This window comes from Triturus cristatus, chromosome 2_2 (genome assembly GCF_964204655.1).
Source record: "Triturus cristatus chromosome 2_2, aTriCri1.1, whole genome shotgun sequence".
NCBI classification, from domain to species: domain Eukaryota; kingdom Metazoa; phylum Chordata; class Amphibia; order Caudata; family Salamandridae; genus Triturus; species Triturus cristatus.
The window spans coordinates 622220408-622241986 of NC_140582.1; the positions used below are offsets into that span (position 1 = coordinate 622220408).

At 46.2% G+C, this 21579-nt stretch overlaps 1 protein-coding gene across 4 annotated transcripts in view; it reads left to right on the forward strand.

Annotated features, from left to right (window-relative positions):
- The first annotated feature begins 6932 nt into the window (after positions 1-6932).
- ANXA10 (annexin A10) overlaps positions 6933-21579 on the forward strand; it is a 514604-nt gene continuing 499957 nt past the window's right edge. For 2 of the 4 annotated variants that reach the window (XM_085643276.1, XM_085643278.1), the window contains exon 1: positions 6984-7115. In XM_085643276.1, the coding sequence (XP_085499402.1) occupies positions 7098-7115 (18 nt within the window). In that variant the 5' untranslated portion in view covers positions 6984-7097. Of the gene's footprint in view, positions 7116-21579 lie in introns of all 4 variants that reach the window. The other 2 variants (XM_085643277.1, XM_085643275.1) reach the window with 2 other exon arrangements.

Consider the following 21579-nt stretch of genomic DNA (forward strand, 5'->3'; position numbering starts at 1 on the left):
TGAAGTATGCCCACTTCAAAGGCAAAAAGGGGTATAAGAATTGGGCCTGAAACCCCAAATTTGGAGAACACTTCTGGACTGAGGAATCTGCCAAGAAGAAGAGCCGAGTTGCTTTGCTGGGATGGCCTGCAGTTGCTGCTTCTGTATGTGGGCAGTGAAAGAACTGGACTTCTCCAAGGGCTTGTGAGTGCTTGTCTCCTGTTGGAAGTCTCCGGGCCAACAAAAACTTCATTTGCAGCATCTCTGAACTGCTGGGTGTCCTCACCTGCCAAATGGTGCTAGTTCCTGTTCTGGGCCTTTGGAGGTGGTTCTGCTGCTTCAAGACTCGCAAATCCATGCATCACCCTTCCAGTGCTGTTTTGTCCGCTGCAAGGTTGCTGTGCGGTTGAAAACCCAACGCATCGCTGCGGCTGAAAAATCAATGCAGCCATGTTCACAGCCTGAAGAACTGCCGCAGTCCAAGTCCAGAGAACCGATGTCCACGACCCCTGCTTCCACTTCGACGCAGGCCCTGCTGTGCTGCTGAAGGAATCAACGCACCACCTGTCTGCTGCTGTGGAAATTTATGCAGTGCCTATTTCATCACCACATTGACCCGCACCGCCTGGATTTCCTCACGCATCGTACATGTGTGTCAAACTTCCAAGTGTTTACCACAAAAGAGCTGCTCCTAGTGTGATAACCGAAACGAGTTACAAGAACGTCGTAAGTGTGGGCATCTCACAAAAAGTTACGGACTGGTCTCACACACCACCTGGTGTCATGCTTCATCATTGACCAGTCCTCGCCCTCCAAAACCTTCGTTTGATGGAGGGCGGGCATACACTTGACGACAAGGATGCACTTCTAAGTGACTAAGTGGGGGCCCGTGTATATGTGAGTGAGGTTAAAAATCATTATAGTAGTCAGCTGCATTTTTAATGTGAAATGAAAACTATATGATATTAAAATGAAAAAGTGACGGTAATTGGGGTGGTTAGTGTCCCCTACCCTCTAATGAATGGTCGACATGTTTCTGCCTAAGCGGCCCGATTGGGTCCATGGCATACCACCAGATAACAGGAAATTCGATGGGGAGCACCTTTGCCCCCAGTATGGCCTGTTTGTACGTCCAACAATTTGAGGATGACTTCATTAACAATCCGGTGAACCCGTTTCTGAATCACCTCAGAATTTGGAAATGGTACATAGACGATGTACTTATTGTATGGAATGGAACAGAGGAGGATGCAACAGCTTTCGTTCACTGGGTCAACTCACAAATATTTTGTAAGAACGGAGCCCCCTTTCTCATTTCTAGGTCCTGATGAATGCCATGGACCCAATCGGGCCGCTTAGGCAGAAACATGTCGACCATTCACTAGACGGTAGGGGACACTAACCACCCCAATTACCGTCACTTTTTCATTTTAATATCATATAGTTTTCTTTTCACATTAAAAACGCCGCTGACTACTATAATGATTTTTAACCTCACTCACATATACACGGGCCCCCACTTAGTCACTTAGAAGTGCATCCTTGTCGTCAAGTGTATGCCCGCCCTCCATCAAACGAAGGTTTTGGAGGGCGAGGACTGGTCAATGATGAAGCATGACACCAGGTGGTGTGTGAGACCAGTCCGTAACTTTTTGTGAGATGCCCACACTTACGACGTTCTTGTAACTCGTTTGGGTTATCACACTAGGAGCAGCTCTTTTGTGGTAAACATTTAGTACTGGAGGCTGCTAGCTCCTAGAACCCCACGCCTCTTGTTCCCTCCTCCACACATTCAGTGGAGTATTCTTGTGATTAGATTGTCAAACTTCCAACACATTGCCCCACTGAAAGGAGTCACCTCCGGAATTCAACACATTGCTTCTCCTTGCATTAAGGAATCAATGCAGCACTTCTCCTGTGTGCAGCAGAACTGATGCCTCCATTCCTCTGGGACTCAAGAACCGACACATCACTGTGTTTTCTGATGCTTTCCTCTGTTGCAACTGTTTTTCAACATGGATTGTGGCACATCAAATGTACTTGTTTGTTAAAAGCAATGCACCTGCAGAGTTCTATATAAACAGAATTGCTTAAACCATTTAAAAGTGATATTTTGAGTTCTGTATGTTGTTGCTGTTTTGGTCTTGTTTGGTTTAGATAAACATTGTTTATTATTCTAAACTTGTTTGCTGTCTATTTGTGTAGTTTTCACTGTGTTACTGTGGGTGATATGTACAAATACTTTACACATTGCCTCTGAGATTGGCCTGACTGCTCGTGCCAAGCTGCCAAGGGGGTGAGCAGGGGCTATCTTGGATGTGTAACTCCCTTACCCTGACCAGAAGGAAGGGTCCTTACTTGGACAGGGTGTATACCACTGCCAACTAGAGACACCCATTTGTAACAAACAAGCATTTATTTTCTGTGGTTCCCAACACTGGTAAACCACACATCACTTGCTAAGACCTGTCAGGACCTTGCACATGTTTAGCAATGCTGAAAGACATATGTTCAAAACAGTGCAATTGCTTTTTTTCTAAACACTGTTTCTGTACTCAAAAATGTCCTGCATCAAAGTCTCTAGGATGCAAATGATCTTTGTAGATAGAAATCAAGAATCTAAGTATTAAGGTGCTGGCTGCGGAAACATTATTGCATGGAAGGACACCATGAAAAGTGAGAAACAGAATCCAAATGTCACTCAATATATCAAGGTAGACTCTGCTGTCTTCAAACAACGTGAACTGCTGAGATATGTAATTCAGCCTTTTGGTGCCATCGCTTAGTGTGTGCTCGATACAAGTTAAGCTATAATCCAAGGTGTGCAAACAATCTGGCCTCATTGAAGGGGATTTGGAAAAGGGCAGCGCAGCAAGTCAACTTGCTGTGCTGCCCTAAGCCAAAGTGGAAGGGCAGGAATGCACTGTATTTATCCAATACAATGCATTCCTGTCCTATCCCCCTGCACTGGTATCATTTTGGCAGCCTAGCGCCAATGCAGGCACCCTTGCACCATGGTGCAAGGGTGCCTGTGTTGTTGGCAGGATTGTTATTTTGCAGGAAGGGGCATCTCTGTGCATTAAACAATCCTGTGAGGCGTTTTCCTCTTTCTATGTGTGCTGCAGAATGCAGCACATGTGGAAGGAGGAATAAACTAGGAGAAATAAAGTTATTTCTCCTTGTTATGCCACACCTCAGGATGCGTAAGGTTTTGCCGTATCGGCAGGTTTTCATGGTTTTGTAAATATGGGGAAGTGTCAAATTCAATGGGTGTTGCACAATGCCCATGGAATGCCTCCGAGCACAGAGTAAGGCAAGGCAACTATTTGTGCTGCCTTGCCTTACTTCATATCTGTGAGGCCATTTGAACCAAAGCAAAGTGGCTTTGCGTGACCTCATAGATATGATTTCAAGGTTTGCGCAGCCACAGTGTCATGAAAAGTGATGGTCCAGCGGCGCAAGGGTTCATAAATATGCCCTTCTGTGCACAATGCAAGTGTCAGCTTCTCTCAATTGGAGGTGGTGAGTGCAGGTTTGGAGTATTGTGCCCCGAGCCATAAGCAGTTAACCATGCCTCCTGAAAGAGGGCCTCGTTTACAAGATTTTGATGCAAGGCAGTACAGTAAGTCACTTTGCTGTACTGTCAAAAGTAAAGGGCAGAAATGTGTTGTATTTATGATATATGGTGCTTTCCAGTCCATTCCCACTGCACTGACGCCATTTTGGCTGTCCGGTGTCTGCATTGTAGGAATGATTGTTTTTGTGCAGGAAGGGACACCTTCCTGCACAAAAACAAACAATGGAGGTGTTTTCCTCCTTCTATGTGTATACAGCACACACAGAAAGAGGAAAAAACTAGACGAACTAAAGTTATTTGTCTGGTGTCTGGGTTGTAGGAATGATTGTTTTTGTGCAGGAAGGGACACCTTCCCGCACCAAAACAAATGGAGGTGTTTTCCTCCTTCTGTGTGTGCTGCTGAATACAGCACACATAGAAAGAGGAATAAATTAGGAGAAATAAAGTTATTGCAGCTAGTTATACCTCCCCTGGGGAAGTGTAGGTGTTTGACACATTCCCATGTTTACAAGTCCTTGTAAGTCTGGCAATGTGTCAAAATCCATGGGTGTTGCTTGGGAACACCTACGGCAAACCCATAGAATGCCTCTTTGATGCATAGTAAGGCAACGCAGCATCTTGCGCTGCTTTGTCTTACTCCATATCTACGAGGATATGAAAAGCTTCGCAATGTGACTTTGCGTGGCCTCGTAGATAGTGGTCTGCATTGAGCGCCACCGGTACGTCAAAAAAAGTGATGCACCTGCAGCGGAATGGGCTTGTAATTAAGCCCCATACTGTATTAATTCTGCAAACGCTTTTGTTTCTTTCACATGAGAAGTAACACATCGTGCCCATTTGCTTTCAAATGCTGCTTCCTTTTTTAATCAAATGAGTGACATTAGACTTAGATGCCTGCTACAAATCACACACAATCGAAGAATGCAGTGGAATGTCTAAAGTATTTCACACTCACTGGTGCGAAGATCTTTGTGGCTAAACACGTAAAAACACAAAAAGGAGATTTATCGTCATAGTTGAATGGATAACATCCCACGTTTAATCAATGCTGTACTTCCATCGCCCTGCGACTTTGCTCAGAAATGCCAGTTTTTGTTTCTCCATGTCTTAGTTTTCACGTTGAAGGCACAGACTCGTGATAGGAGATCCTATATTTTCTTGGTTCTCCAGCAACACAGCAGACACATCTGCCAGGTGAGCGTATGACTTTAAGACTAAGCATACTGTTATCAGAGCTGAAAAGATGCCTCTTTTTCATCAGTTTCGTTTATAATGGGGGTGTCGTTTTTCTGTCCTCCATAAGTGGTCAGTCAACTGCTATGATGTAGCTACACCCTTACTTTTAGTTTTCATCTCATCCTTGCTCCCAACTTTTCTGTATTTTGATATGTAAAGTATCAATATGAATGTTAAAGTATACTATTTATATATTCAAAATGTACTTAACAAAGGAAATCGAGTGTTCCGTGTTTGAATTGTGTAAGCAGTTAAAGTCTTATAAACTTGAAATCATTAATTTCTGTAGTTACTTATATTTAATTTTCACTACCAAAGTGAGCCAATTTTTTTTCCGATCATATTCATTTTGAAAGAGATGCAGGGGGCATGATTTTTTGTTTGTTATTGAGGAAGCTTTCAATTGTGCAGCGTTAGCAGCTCTCCGGCATTGATTGTCAATGGCCATTTCATCAGTTTCTGGGCTGCATGCTGTTCTCGTTTATCGCCTCCAGAGGGAGCCTCAAAGTAGGACACTTGCGACTATTGCCATGCGACTATAACTTTCAGTTTGTTTTGAAAGTATGCATAGCCCTGATTTCAAGTGTGGAATTGGATTTAGTTTCCTGCACAAACTCCTGTTTGCACAAGAACCATACCTCGTACTCCGGTGGAGTTTTCTACATGGGGTAATTACCAAGTGTGATAAACATTGGACACACCTTGCAATGTTCTCCAGGTCATTATCGGTAGGTCAGCACCGAATTCTACGTTATGCCCCATTTTCGAGTATGGTGAGACTTGTTGGCGTTGCAGAGTTAAAATTCGTAAGAAGAGGTATTTACTGAACCCTATTAAATACCTCACCCACACCCTTATAGCGAAAATTAATTATGAAGAATATAGCATTTTCCAATTGTGATTTGTGATATACACCTAAAATATTGACTTTTTTACTTTTACCATCCGTCTGTTACCTTGTTTTTGTGTGTTAAGTGGGAGGAACCAAAGCTAGACATTTTCAGGGGAATCTTCAGTCCTCCATTTTTGCACCAACAGGCTTGTCAGAAAGCACATAGGGGCAGATTTACAAGAAAGTGACACATCTGTACAGATGCGTCACTTTCCCTGCGCCACCCTTAGAAACCCTTGCGTCACCATAGATGCGCCGTATTTACAATACGGCACACTATTGCGCAAGGATTGACAGATGCGTCAGAAATTCTGACGCATCTGTTGTCGGAAACATCACGCATTGCTGGAGTTGTGTCGCAAGCACGACGCAACTCCAGCGATGTGTGTTGAGGCCTATTTCCACTACACTGCATCACTGCTTACTCCTGCTTCAAGCAGGCGTAAGGTATTGACACAGTGGGTCCTAAAAGTTGCGCAGTGAAATCTTGTAGATTTCACTGCATCACTTTTACGAGGCCTTCCTTCATGGGAACGCCCACCCTGCATACATTATACCTGACGCAGGTATAATGTGACGCAGGGCTTTACAACGTGACGCATCTCCCTAGATGCGTCACGTTGTAAACAGGCCGCATTTTTTGCTCCGCCGTTGCATCAAAAAAAGTGACGCAATGGCGGCGCAGGAAGGCGCAAGGGGCTTGTAAATCTGCCCCCTTATATCCAATATTTATAATAACTGTTTACATTTTTCCAAGAATTGACTGGCAACGCAGCTTGTTAACACTGATGGATTCCACCTCGAAATAGCCAGCTCAAACTATCAAAAGCTATTGTCCTATACATTTCTGAAAGATATATCATCTTATTTGTTTAATCATAGGAGCTGCTAGGTAGTCCAAAAGTGTTGCAATCTGCTACTTGGAGATAAAAATTGCTGCCTTGAAAACCCTAAAGGATGAAGTTAAATCTAGTGTAACAGCAACATACCCGCAGCCCTCAGTTCTGTCGCAAAAGAAGGAAAGAAAGGAGCAATGTTGCAGCAGTTAATCATTAACACGTTTCTCCTTCAGGTGCTGTATCATTCAACTGGTAGCTGTGTTAACTATCTTAAACAAACAACGCACTCAGCATTGTGATATGACGTGTCAATATATTCGTATTTAAAAAATAATTATACTTTTGCCCTTCATGGTTAATGGCTGGATACATGCCCTGGTGACAGATGGTACGAAATGGTTTTGTTACGCAGTTGAAGGTATGAACCGCACAATCTGATTGGAGCCAACTTCTGCCTGGTATTCGTAATGCTCCTGTCACGATACAGGTTACTGGAGACCAGGGGACGGATTCATTCATTCTTCACCTTGGCCTACACTCGTGAGCTCAGCAAGACTACAGGCCTCGCGGCAAAATGTACTGCGGCGACTATGTAAGTTGTATAACAGCATGCTTTGATTGAAGATGTAGTTACGTATTTTTTTTTTTTTACAAACGAATGCATGTTGATGTTTACCAAGTGCATCTTGTTCCATACTGCATATGTGGTTTTGGATTACACGGGTAATACGTTGTACTTAGTTCTGATAGGTCAATTATGAGTAAGACAGATTCTTTGTAGCAAAATGTCTATACATTCTAAAGGATAGCTATATTGTTACTGAGCATGCAGATGCGTCGATGATTACCTTGATGTTTGGGCGCATGAGATATACATTCTTGAGTCCTGTGTGTTGGAGTCAGGTGAGGGCTTAATACAGCAGAGTATGACTCTGCAGGCTCTGCCATTTCTTCAGTTCTCTGTATAATCTATTTTATTTCATTGAGTTTATTTTATTTTAGTTGATTGTCACATTGTTTCACATATAACTCTTTAGAAAAGATGATTTTCCTCATAACTGTTTATTATAAAGTGCAGATCATCCGTGCCGAGCATTACCGCTTCAAACCAAGCAGGATCTGATTCAAAAAGACTTTTCTGTGAATTACTCATGTAGTACTTCAAAAGTAAGCCAAGAGTACTGCAAGAGTAAGCCATACCTTCTTACAGAAAAACCTTTGTGAATTGGGTCTGTAGTCTTTTAAAATTATTGCTGGTTTGTCCCAAACCCATCTCTATCTCCCTCACCATGGGCAGAGAAGTGCCAGAGTTCTAGCTCTAAAATGGCTCTATCCTCTGTGCATCTCCTCTTGCTTACTTTAGAAACCCAGGTATATCGGCCATAGGAGTTGTCTCCATTCCAGCTTTCAAGACATTTAATACCTGTTGCATCCATTGCTTTAACAGAGGGCTTACTACCTTAAGCGAATACACATGGTGGTGGCTTGCCTGACAACATTATATTCACTGTGCGGTAGGATCAGATGTATTGAACTGACAAAGGGCCTGATTTAGATCTTGGCGGGACTCCCGTTATCTCTTTGTGGTGTGGCGGTGGTTACAAGTACTCCGTCGAGCTGACGTAGTTAGCTGCTGCCGTATTGAGATGTGGGCTGGCTGAACCTCTGTCCAAATCAACAGACTGTCTACCTTTGTGTAAGCTGCACACCTACGTTGACATGCCAAACTCCTCTGCTAGCTAACAGTGCTCCGTTGCCATCAGGCTGGCAGGTTTGCACCAAGCCTATTTAGATTTCCCCATTATGCTGGCATTGTCCTAGAGGCAGATTCCTTATGGAGTGAGTCCCTGGTGGAGTAGAGACTGGTAAGTACTACTTCTTAATGTGACACTACACCAGTGGCGGCTGGTGACATTTGAAAGTGGTAGGGCGGAAATCCAGGCAACTTTTGTGTCGATGTATGTTAGTTAGCAAACCTTGACTGAGACAAAAACTGACAACAAACATGCAAAATAAATAAACGAGTGAAGATCTATGAAAAGTGAAATTAAACTCAAGGGTGACAAATTGGTATCATTTTCAAACGCTTTGCAGCCCTTTGCATATAATGATCTTTTTGAGCAAGACAACATAATGTGCTAACCTGAAAGGCAGGTCAACGGCCTTTTTTGTAGTTTTTATACAGCGCAAACTTGGTCAAGGGGCATCGGAGGGCTTATGCAGTCGTGGCTGGCAAAACAGGGGGGTGGGGGTAATCTATAAGTGATGTCATGCACAAACATATGTCCCTTTCTAAGCACTGTAGTGATGGTAGGCGCTATCCTGTAAACACTTCTGGCACTATAAATATACAGTGAATTCAGACATATGTAAATGCACTTGTGCAATCACACTACATCGCTTGTGCTACGACACCAGTTTATACAACGGAATGAATACACACACACATAAACGTACCAGTGCATAGGTCCCCTATCACAACCCACCCCGTGAGATAAAGCCCCAGATTGAGCCTGATTGCCCCATCACAAGCAGCGCGTGTGAAATCATAAACACACCTGTCCCTTCAAACACACTCCTGACACACTGAGGCCAGTCTTGTGAAATGTCACGATCCCGCCGTCTTCGTCATCCCATGCATACCGGTGCTGCCATAAACACATTCCAGTGCCGCACAAATAACCACCATAAATCCGATTAATGGATTTAATCACCTGCTGTCTCTTCATCTCTGTGCTCCGTCCTCCCACCCACCACAGCTGCGTCCAAGACAAACAGGTAGCAGTTGCTGTGCCAGTTGCAAAAAAAGTTCTAAATGTAAAAAGAAGAGCTGAGCTGAAACCCCACACCCACGTGCATTGACTATCTTTCGTGTGCGTCGTCTCCCAAGGTTTGTTTGTGAACATCACACACTACAGAGCCTTTACAGATCGCCATCAGTGTGAACGCTTAAAGTGCCATTGGTGCAAGTGGTGAAAGCCGCCTCCTTCAGTCGCGGCTTACAATACTCGATGTGGGGGTGGACTCGGGTGGGGACAGGGGGAGTTTTAAATTAAAATAAAATAAAAACTTACCTGACCGGCCTCTGCTCCTGGGCCGGAGTCCAGCGTTGGCGCTCTTCAGTTTGTGAACAGGAGCAGCAGCGTCACAGGACTCCCGCCCTGCGTTCTTCAATTCCGGCTGGCTGCAGCTCTCCTCGCGTCATCGGACACGCAGCCTCCCTCCCTCCCCTCCTCCAATCAGAACTCTCCAGGCGAATCTCAGCGCGCCCCACCTGGGCCATTTTCTCCATGCAGCAGCCTACATAGAGAGAAGGGAGAGTGGGCGGTCCTGCTCAAGGGTAGGGGGGGAGTGGCTTGCCCAGTGTTGTGCATACGGACTGTTTGATCAGCCCCAGGGCCGGCCAAACAGTCCCTATGCACAACAGTGGGCAAGCCACTCCCCCCTGCCCTCAACCAGAACCGCCCACCCCCAACCAGGCACTTATGCTTTCTCGCAGTGCGAGAAGGCAGAAACATAAATGGTAGTTATTACCATTTATGTTTCTGCCTTCTCGCAGTGCGGGAAAGCAGGGGGGCGGCGCCCAAACGCCCCTATGGAGGAGCCGCCACTGCACTACACATATATGTTGTGTGTGCTTCAAAAATTAATATCGGTAATGTGCAAAGCCCCTTTTTTTAACGTATAGCATACCATGCATACAACATACACACACTATTGAATGTACACCCACAGGCACCACAAGCATAACACTCACAACCACCACAATAAACAAAAAAAGTTTAACTGTAAATACAGATGTTTTCATTTTACCTTCAAAAGTCGTAAATTGAACACTACTGCATTACACAGAAATACATTGCATGTAAGAGCAATGCATACATAGCAGGTCATAAGCAGTGAATTGCGGGGGCGTAAGTTATAGTTAGGTGAGGTAACTATAACTGCTAAATTTCTATAGTTTTGAATGAGTGAAATCTGAGCCTAACTATAACCTGTAACCTTTGTTTTTTCAGTGACAATATCTATCTATCTATCTATCTATCTATCTATCTATCTATCTATCTATCTATCTATCTATCTATCTATCTATCTATCTATCTATCTATCTATCTATCTATCTATCTATCTATCTATCTATCTATCTATCTATCTATCTCTATACATATATATATATTTATGTATTATATAACTCAAAGTGCCCAAGCATGTCTGGAGGCACACACCGCTGCTGTCAAGCGCTGAAACACACCAACGGTTGAATTGAAATACAGCAACCAGCAAATTCGGGATTACAGTCTTTTCGCCGACGCGTTTCGAGGATGTCACCTCTTCTTCATGGGCGACTGCATTATAAAGTCAATTTCGGAACGACCAGCACACCATTTTGTAGAGTCCCGCCCTGAGTGGGTGTTGCTAAGTGCACAGGAGGATGCTGGTACAAGTAGTTTATACCCTAAGTGGGGTTCCGATGACTTCTTTTCAAAGTTTACCCTAAGTAGGGTTCCGAATGAAGGCGCTGGTCTTATTCTGCTACAACAGTGGCGCCGATTAGGCAAGGATCAGTTCCCACCACGGCCTCTCTCGTTTGAGACGGTGCTCTCCAGCGCGGCAGGGCTGCCGCAGTTTATAGTATAACTCAAAGTGCCCAAGCATGTCTGGAGGCACACACCGCTGCTGTCAAGCGCTGAAACACACCAACGGTTGAATTGAAATACAGCAACCAGCAAATTCGGGATTACAGTCTTTTCGCCGACGCGTTTCGAGGATGTCACCTCTTCTTCATGGGCGACTGCATTATAAAGTCAATTTCGGAACGACCAGCACACCATTTTGTAGAGTCCCGCCCTGAGTGGGTGTTGCTAAGTGCACAGGAGGATGCTGGTACAAGTAGTTTATACCCTAAGTGGGGTTCCGATGACTTCTTTTCAAAGTTTACCCTAAGTAGGGTTCCGAATGAAGGCGCTGGTCTTATTCTGCTACAACAGTGGCGCCGATTAGGCAAGGATCAGTTCCCACCACGGCCTCTCTCGTTTGAGACGGTGCTCTCCAGCGCGGCAGGGCTGCCGCGGTTTATAGTATAACTCAAAGTGCCCAAGCATGTCTGGAGGCACACACCGCTGCTGTCAAGCGCTGAAACACACCAACGGTTGAATTGAAATACAGCAACCAGCAAATTCGGGATTACAGTCTTTTCGCCGACGCGTTTCGAGGATGTCACCTCTTCTTCATGGGCGACTGCATTATAAAGTCAATTTCGGAACGACCAGCACACCATTTTGTAGAGTCCCGCCCTGAGTGGGTGTTGCTAAGTGCACAGGAGGATGCTGGTACAAGTAGTTTATACCCTAAGTGGGGTTCCAATGACTTCTTTTCAAAGTTTACCCTAAGTAGGGTTCCGAATGAAGGCGCTGGTCTTATTCTGCTACAACAGTGGCGCCGATTAGGCAAGGATCAGTTCCCACCACGGCCTCTCTCGTTTGAGACGGTGCTCTCCAGCGCGGCAGGGCTGCCGCGGTTTATAGTATAACTCAAAGTGCCCAAGCATGTCTGGAGGCACACACCGCTGCTGTCAAGCGCTGAAACACACCAACGGTTGAATTGAAATACAGCAACCAGCAAATTCGGGATTACAGTCTTTTCGCCGGCGCGTTTCGAGGATGTCACCTCTTCTTCATGGGCGACTGCATTATAAAGTCAATTTCGGAACGACCAGCACACCATTTTGTAGAGTCCCGCCCTGAGTGGGTGTTGCTAAGTGCACAGGAGGATGCTGGTACAAGTAGTTTATACCCTAAGTGGGGTTCCGATGACTTCTTTTCAAAGTTTACCCTAAGTAGGGTTCCGAATGAAGGCGCTGGTCTTATTCTGCTACAACAGTGGCGCCGATTAGGCAAGGATCAGTTCCCACCACGGCCTCTCTCGTTTGAGACGGTGCTCTCCAGCGCGGCAGGGCTGCCGCGGTTTATAGTATAACTCAAAGTGCCCAAGCATGTCTGGAGGCACACACCGCTGCTGTCAAGCGCTGAAACACACCAACGGTTGAATTGAAATACAGCAACCAGCAAATTCGGGATTACAGTCTTTTCGCCGACGCGTTTCGAGGATGTCACCTCTTCTTCATGGGCGACTGCATTATAAAGTCAATTTCGGAACGACCAGCACACCATTTTGTAGAGTCCCGCCCTGAGTGGGTGTTGCTAAGTGCACAGGAGGATGCTGGTACAAGTAGTTTATACCCTAAGTGGGGTTCCGATGACTTCTTTTCAAAGTTTACCCTAAGTAGGGTTCCGAATGAAGGCGCTGGTCTTATTCTGCTACAACAGTGGCGCCGATTAGGCAAGGATCAGTTCCCACCACGGCCTCTCTCGTTTGAGACGGTGCTCTCCAGCGCGGCAGGGCTGCCGCGGTTTATAGTATAACTCAAAGTGCCCAAGCATGTCTGGAGGCACACACCGCTGCTGTCAAGCGCTGAAACACACCAACGGTTGAATTGAAATACAGCAACCAGCAAATTCGGGATTACAGTCTTTTCGCCGACGCGTTTCGAGGATGTCACCTCTTCTTCATGGGCGACTGCATTATAAAGTCAATTTCGGAACGACCAGCACACCATTTTGTAGAGTCCCGCCCTGAGTGGGTGTTGCTAAGTGCACAGGAGGATGCTGGTACAAGTAGTTTATACCCTAAGTGGGGTTCCGATGACTTCTTTTCAAAGTTTACCCTAAGTAGGGTTCCGAATGAAGGCGCTGGTCTTATTCTGCTACAACAGTGGCGCCGATTAGGCAAGGATCAGTTCCCACCACGGCCTCTCTCGTTTGAGACGGTGCTCTCCAGCGCGGCAGGGCTGCCGCGGTTTATAGTATAACTCAAAGTGCCCAAGCATGTCTGGAGGCACACACCGCTGCTGTCAAGCGCTGAAACACACCAACGGTTGAATTGAAATACAGCAACCAGCAAATTCGGGATTACAGTCTTTTCGCCGACGCGTTTCGAGGATGTCACCTGTTCTTCATGGGCGACTGCATTATAAAGTCAATTTCGGAACGACCAGCACACCATTTTGTAGAGTCCCGCCCTGAGTGGGTGTTGCTAAGTGCACAGGAGGATGCTGGTACAAGTAGTTTATACCCTAAGTGGGGTTCCGATGACTTCTTTTCAAAGTTTACCCTAAGTAGGGTTCCGAATGAAGGCGCTGGTCTTATTCTGCTACAACAGTGGCGCCGATTAGGCAAGGATCAGTTCCCACCACGGCCTCTCTCGTTTGAGACGGTGCTCTCCAGCGCGGCAGGGCTGCCGCGGTTTATAGTATAACTCAAAGTGCCCAAGCATGTCTGGAGGCACACACCGCTGCTGTCAAGCGCTGAAACACACCAACGGTTGAATTGAAATACAGCAACCAGCAAATTCGGGATTACAGTCTTTTCGCCGACGCGTTTCGAGGATGTCACCTCTTCTTCATGGGCGACTGCATTATAAAGTCAATTTCGGAACGACCAGCACACCATTTTGTAGAGTCCCGCCCTGAGTGGGTGTTGCTAAGTGCACAGGAGGATGCTGGTACAAGTAGTTTATACCCTAAGTGGGGTTCCGATGACTTCTTTTCAAAGTTTACCCTAAGTAGGGTTCCGAATGAAGGCGCTGGTCTTATTCTGCTACAACAGTGGCGCCGATTAGGCAAGGATCAGTTCCCACCGCGGCCTCTCTCGTTTGAGACGGTGCTCTCCAGCGCGGCAGGGCTGCCGCGGTTTATAGTATAACTCAAAGTGCCCAAGCATGTCTGGAGGCACACACCGCTGCTGTCAAGCGCTGAAACACACCAACGGTTGAATTGAAATACAGCAACCAGCAAATTCGGGATTACAGTCTTTTCGCCGACGCGTTTCGAGGATGTCACCTCTTCTTCATGGGCGACTGCATTATAAAGTCAATTTCGGAACGACCAGCACACCATTTTGTAGAGTCCCGCCCTGAGTGGGTGTTGCTAAGTGCACAGGAGGATGCTGGTACAAGTAGTTTATACCCTAAGTGGGGTTCCGATGACTTCTTTTCAAAGTTTACCCTAAGTAGGGTTCCGAATGAAGGCGCTGGTCTTATTCTGCTACAACAGTGGCGCCGATTAGGCAAGGATCAGTTCCCACCACGGCCTCTCTCGTTTGAGACGGTGCTCTCCAGCGCGGCAGGGCTGCCGCGGTTTATAGTATAACTCAAAGTGCCCAAGCATGTCTGGAGGCACACACCGCTGCTGTCAAGCGCTGAAACACACCAACGGTTGAATTGAAATACAGCAACCAGCAAATTCGGGATTACAGTCTTTTCGCCGACGCGTTTCGAGGATGTCACCTCTTCTTCATGGGCGACTGCATTATAAAGTCAATTTCGGAACGACCAGCACACCATTTTGTAGAGTCCCGCCCTGAGTGGGTGTTGCTAAGTGCACAGGAGGATGCTGGTACAAGTAGTTTATACCCTAAGTGGGGTTCCGATGACTTCTTTTCAAAGTTTACCCTAAGTAGGGTTCCGAATGAAGGCGCTGGTCTTATTCTGCTACAACAGTGGCGCCGATTAGGCAAGGATCAGTTCCCACCGCGGCCTCTCTCGTTTGAGACGGTGCTCTCCAGCGCGGCAGGGCTGCCGCGGTTTATAGTATAACTCAAAGTGCCCAAGCATGTCTGGAGGCACACACCGCTGCTGTCAAGCGCTGAAACACACCAACGGTTGAATTGAAATACAGCAACCAGCAAATTCGGGATTACAGTCTTTTCGCCGACGCGTTTCGAGGATGTCACCTCTTCTTCATGGGCGACTGCATTATAAAGTCAATTTCGGAACGACCAGCACACCATTTTGTAGAGTACCGCCCTGAGTGGGTGTTGCTAAGTGCACAGGAGGATGCTGGTACAAGTAGTTTATACCCTAAGTGGGGTTCCGATGACTTCTTTTCAAAGTTTACCCTAAGTAGGGTTCCGAATGAAGGCGCTGGTCTTATTCTGCTACAACAGTGGCGCCGATTAGGCAAGGATCAGTTCCCACCACGGCCTCTCTCGTTTGAGACGGTGCTCTCCAGCGCGGCAGGGCTGCCGCGGTTTATAGTATAACTCAAAGTGCCCAAGCATGTCTGGAGGCACACACCGCTGCTGTCAAGCGCTGAAACACACCAACGGTTGAATTGAAATACAGCAACCAGCAAATTCGGGATTACAGTCTTTTCGCCGACGCGTTTCGAGGATGTCACCTCTTCTTCATGGGCGACTGCATTATAAAGTCAATTTCGGAACGACCAGCACACCATTTTGTAGAGTCCCGCCCTGAGTGGGTGTTGCTAAGTGCACAGGAGGATGCTGGTACAAGTAGTTTATACCCTAAGTGGGGTTCCGATGACTTCTTTTCAAAGTTTACCCTAAGTAGGGTTCCGAATGAAGGCGCTGGTCTTATTCTGCTACAACAGTGGCGCCGATTAGGCAAGGATCAGTTCCCACCACGGCCTCTCTCGTTTGAGACGGTGCTCTCCAGCGCGGCAGGGCTGCCGCGGTTTATAGTATAACTCAAAGTGCCCAAGCATGTCTGGAGGCACACACCGCTGCTGTCAAGCGCTGAAACACACCAACGGTTGAATTGAAATACAGCAACCAGCAAATTCGGGATTACAGTCTTTTCGCCGACGCGTTTCGAGGATGTCACCTCTTCTTCATGGGCGACTGCATTATAAAGTCAATTTCGGAACGACCAGCACACCATTTTGTAGAGTCCCGCCCTGAGTGGGTGTTGCTAAGTGCACAGGAGGATGCTGGTACAAGTAGTTTCCGCAATCTTCTGCTGATGACATATGTGTCTTTATGAAAAAAAAATATTTGTAATATATGTATAGCTAAAAATGTATGGAAGAAGACATGGGCAAATAAGTGTCTAAATACAGTATTAGCATCAGCAGAGGATTGCGGTCGCGTGAGTTATAGTTGCCTGCACTAACTATAACGGGGGAATTTCACTGGTTTTTTATCAGTAAAATTTCCGCTAACTATAACATGTGTGAAACCTATGGTTTTTTCAGTGAATTTGCAAGGTTTTTTAAATGCTAATTCCTAACTATAACGTGTGTGAAACCTATGGTTTTTTCAGTGAATATATATATATATATAGACACAGACATATATATATATTCACTGAAAAAACAAAGGTTACTGGGACGTATAGTTAGGCTCAGATTTCACTCGTAGACAACCAGTGAAATTCAGCAGTTATAGTTACCTGAGCTAAATATAACTTACGCCCCCGCAATGCACTGCTTATGACCTATCATATTACATCACTCATGACATGGTCAGTGACATCACCGATGACATCTCAAATTACATCACTGATGACATCACTTATGACATCCTCAAGTGTGTGTGAGTGTTTTTAAGAGTTTATGAGTGTTAAACATATATATTAACCTACCACAAAAGGTAAATTAGTATACTAGGTGCACTACCACTGTCTGGTACTACTTCTAACATATATTAAGTGAGTATATTAAGTGAGTAGCCATGTGGCTGTATGCATCCTTGTGTGTATGGGTGTAAGTGAATGTATGGGTGTATATGTCGGTGTGTGAGTAGCTGTGTGAGTGAGGGAGATGCTGTGTGAGTAGCGTTATTGGTGAGTGAGTGGGTGTGTTAGTGGCTGTATGGGTGCGTGGCAGTGTAAGTGGCTCTAGGGGTGGGTAAGTGGGTGTGTAGTGACAGTATGGGTGAGTGAGTGGGAGTTTGAATAGCTGTATGAGTGGGTAACTGTGTGTAAGTGGTTGAATGGGTGAGTGAGGGGCTGTTTCAGTGGGTGTTCAGTTAAGTGAGTTGGTGTTTGAGTGGCTGCATTGGAGAGTATGTGTCTATGTGAATGACTGTATGGGTGAGTGAGCGGATGTGTGAGTGCTTCCATGGATGTTTGAATGGATATGTAAGTGGCTGTGTAAGTGAGTGAATGCTTGTATGGGTGAGTGTGTTGCTGTGTTGAGAGGCTGTGTGGGTGAGTGAGTGGGTATATGAGGGACTGTGTAGGTAAATAATTTGGTGTGTGAATAGCTATATGGCTGAGTGACTGGTTTTATGGATAGCTGTATGGGTGAGAGAAGGGTTGTGTGAGTGGCTGTATAAGGGAGTGAGTGGGTTTGTGAGTGCCTCTATGGAGAAGTGAATGGGTGTGTGAGTACTGATATGGGTCTGTGTATGGGTATGTGAGTGGTTGTCTGGGAGTGGTTTTGTGCGAGAGGTATCCACCAGGTCCCAGACTTTATTTCTATTTTTTAACATGAAAGGGAGGTAGGCCAAGACTTTTTCTTTTTTTATTAAAAAAAAAACACAAATAAGGGGGGATAGCCAGGGCGGCCCCACTCCCAGGCCAATTTTTGCCCTGGGGAGCCCAATCCCTGGTGACCAGCCTCAATTGTTGGTGCCCAGGTCCCACACAGAACACCCACTGCCACTGCCACTGATGGGGACAGTGGGGGGAGCCTGCAGCCCCCTGCAGTCTCTGACAGCTCCCCACCTCCTGTGGAGCCGGCATTGCTTTTACAAACAGGGAGCTGCTAACATGCAGCTCCCTGTGTTTAAAAGCAATTGTGTTCCGCTTTAAGCAAGCAAGAGCCTTTTTTTTGGCTTTTGCTTTCTCAAAGCAGAGCTTAGGTTGCTATGGCTTGGCAGAAGCAGCAAACCCCAACCAAGCCATAGAAAACGGGTGTGTCCAAGGGGTGGGCACCCTGGGACATAGCAGGAGCCGCCCCTGGGGGTGTGGCAGTTCCCAGGGCCATGTATGGGTCCAGGATGGGGGCACGTGACCCCTTCTTTTGCACTACACAGCTCAAGGGAGGTGGTGGTCCCTGGGGTTGCGGCAGGCCACACCCCCCACTTTAATTGTAAAGAGTTGCCTTGGGTAGGTGGCGGTCGCTGGGCAGCAGGGATGTCCCACGGACCCCTGCATTAATTTCATATTGGCCCCAGGGAGGTGGTGGTGCCCAGGGCTATGGGGAGGAGCTGCTCAGGCCACCCACATTAATTGCAGATTTGCAGGAGGCCCATGTATTTTTTTTCAATTCAAGCCCTGGGGAGGTGGTGGTCACTGGAGCCTGGGGGTCCGAGAGGCCCCCCATTCATTAAGAAATAAGCCTAGGGGAGGTGGTGCGTTCCAGGGCAATAAGCAGCCCCAGGAGGAGGGCCCCACGCGCCCAGTCACATATTATCGCAATGCCCCCGGGACCTGGCCCACCAGGGGGCCATTGACTAATAAAGCGCAGAAGCCCATGCTTCATTTTTTTTTTTTTACTTTTGGGCTGGATCCGTGGATCTCATTGAAAATATTTATTAAAAACTGCATTTTTGGGCAATGTGGGGTCCTTGTGGGGAACATCCAAGAAGTCTAAGGAGTCAGGGTGTTTCTACCCAGCCCCCTTTTCTTTTTTTAACATTTTTTACTGTAACTCGGTTTAACCGAGTCACAAGATGGCTGCCAACGCTTTCTAGTTGAAAGTATTGGCAGCCAATATAGATGTCAGCACGAGATCAGAAAGGGTTGCGGATCCTCCGCATCCCTATAAATATACAACTGGAGATTTCTTTATATTTCTTTGCAACTACTGAATGGATTTACACCAATTCACAAAAAGGTCGCTTTCTGGACCAATAGCTGCCTTTCTGCCATATTTGGTGTAATTCTGTTTAACAGTTCAGGCTGTGGCGTTGTCTAAAATTCATATGGAAATTACCATGGGGAAAATTGTGTTTTTGGACCCCTTTTTCTTCAGCCCCCGTTTGATGGATCACCCGAAACTTTCAATACAGCAGCTGATGTAAGTATTGAACTCATTTTGAAACTTTTGCAAAGATACGTCAAACGACACCAAAGATACAGGCAAGTTAAAAAAAGCCTTTCCTGTGGAAGCATAGGCCTATCTATAACTTTATAACTTCCCATTGGCGATTGCCATTAGGTTATAAATATATATATAAATATATATATATATACACACATACATATATATATATATTTTTTTTTTAAATAGCGCAAACCTATCTGAAGGCAGAGGATTGATTTAAATAAAGGGTGTGGCAATAAGGAACCCGGTGCTAAGAGTCACGGCCTCTTAAGAAGAGTTATTGAAACGCGTTAGGCCGCTTTCATGCACAGACTAGCCTACGGAGCATTTGTTGGTCACAGAGTGCGCCCTGCCAGCTGGGCAACTTTGGAGCTTTATATATATATATATATATATATATATATATATATATATATATATATATATATATATATATATATATATATATATATATATATATATATATATATATATATATATATATATATATATATATATATCCAGAGAAGATTCACTCCACCAGGGAAAGATCCGGAGGGACACAGACGGGGAGACAAGAGGAGAACCTTTATTGCAGCATAGGAGGCATGACGCGTTTCAGATGGAGTCCCTTTATCAAATGTCAAACACCGGCTCCTGCCACCTGTAGCTTATCAGTGATCCATCTCGCTGCCATTGGTGAAAGCCCAGCTGAGTCGTTTAAATGACTGAACGCCAACATGCTGCCTCATCGAAGACTTCGTTTCCCAGCATGCATCATCTTTGCTACCAGGTAAGCGTTTCATTGACGGCTCATAAAAGCTCATAACTGAGTGCTGGCGATCGTGACTAAGCTTACATAGGTGCAGTAAATTAATAACACAGTGCCCTTGCTGCACCAAATTCTCCCCCAGGCCCCCTTGACGTCTCACCGCAAGATTCAAAGTCCATAGAAGTTGGAGACTCAGCTACAGTGACGCTGGTCCCTCCGTACAGTCATGGACTGCATTCGCAGAAGCCTTACAATGTTCTTTGGTTGCTGGGGTCTGAGCTGATTCCAATACCTTGGACACAACAGAAGCTGCAGAGCAGATACCCTTGAGCTCAGTCCACAAAACGAGACGGGTCCCCCAATCACGCCCAGAGTATGGCGCGAAAATATCCAGAGAAGATTCACTCCACCAGGGAAAGAACCGGAGGGACACATATATATTACCTACTGGCAGTCGCAAGTAGGTAGTTATAGTTAGGACCTATTATCCATAGGAATTTCGTAACATTCTTTTCCCAATAACTTTGGCGCCGGATGACGAATCTTTGCTAAATTTTCAAAACAGGTGGGACTCTCCGGTCAGCTCCTATCCTGAAAGTATGGGGGTGATTCATCAAGCAGGGGCCAAGAAAAAAGGGGGGCCCAAAACGCGTTTTCTCCATGTTAATTCCCATAGGAAATTTTGGAACAGGCTACAGCCTGAACTGCTGAACGGAATTACACCAAATTTGGCAAAAAGGTACTGCTTGGCTCAGAAAGCGACCTTTTAAAAACTGGTGTAAATCTGTTCAGTAGTTGTTGAGAAATTAAGAAATAAAGATAGTGATATCTATGGCCGCAGAAGATCCGCGCACCCTCCCGATCACGAGCTTCATGCTAATTGGCTGTCAACACTCCAAACCAGGAAGTGTTGGCAGCCATCTTGTGCCTCGGTAGAACCGAGGCACAAGAAAACAGAAAAATAAATGCGCAAAACAGGAAAAGGGGGCAGGGTAGAAACACCCTGACCCCCTAGGCCTGCTTGTGGGATGCACAGAGGATCTGCGGATCCAGATGAAAAATGTTAATAAATGAAGCGCGGGCTCCCGCGCTTCATTATTAATTTGCCCCCGGGTGGACCAAGTCCCGGGGGTACTGCAAAAAAAAATTGCGGGGGCCCAGGGGGACCCCAGCAGCCCCGGAGACCACCACCCCCTGGGGCTTTGAATAAATGTTTGCGGGGGGACACAGCCCTCCCCGCAGCCCCGGGGACCGCCACCCCTGGGGCTTTTAAAAAAAAATAATAGACCTGTGTGGGGGGGTCAAGCCCCCCCACATGCCCCGGGGACCTCCACCTCCCTGGGGCACTAAGATTTAAATGCGGGGGTCCGTAATGGACGACCACCTCCCCGGGGCATTGCACTTGTTGAGAGTGGTGCCGCGCGGCCCCCCTCCTGGAGCCTTTCATGGCCCTTG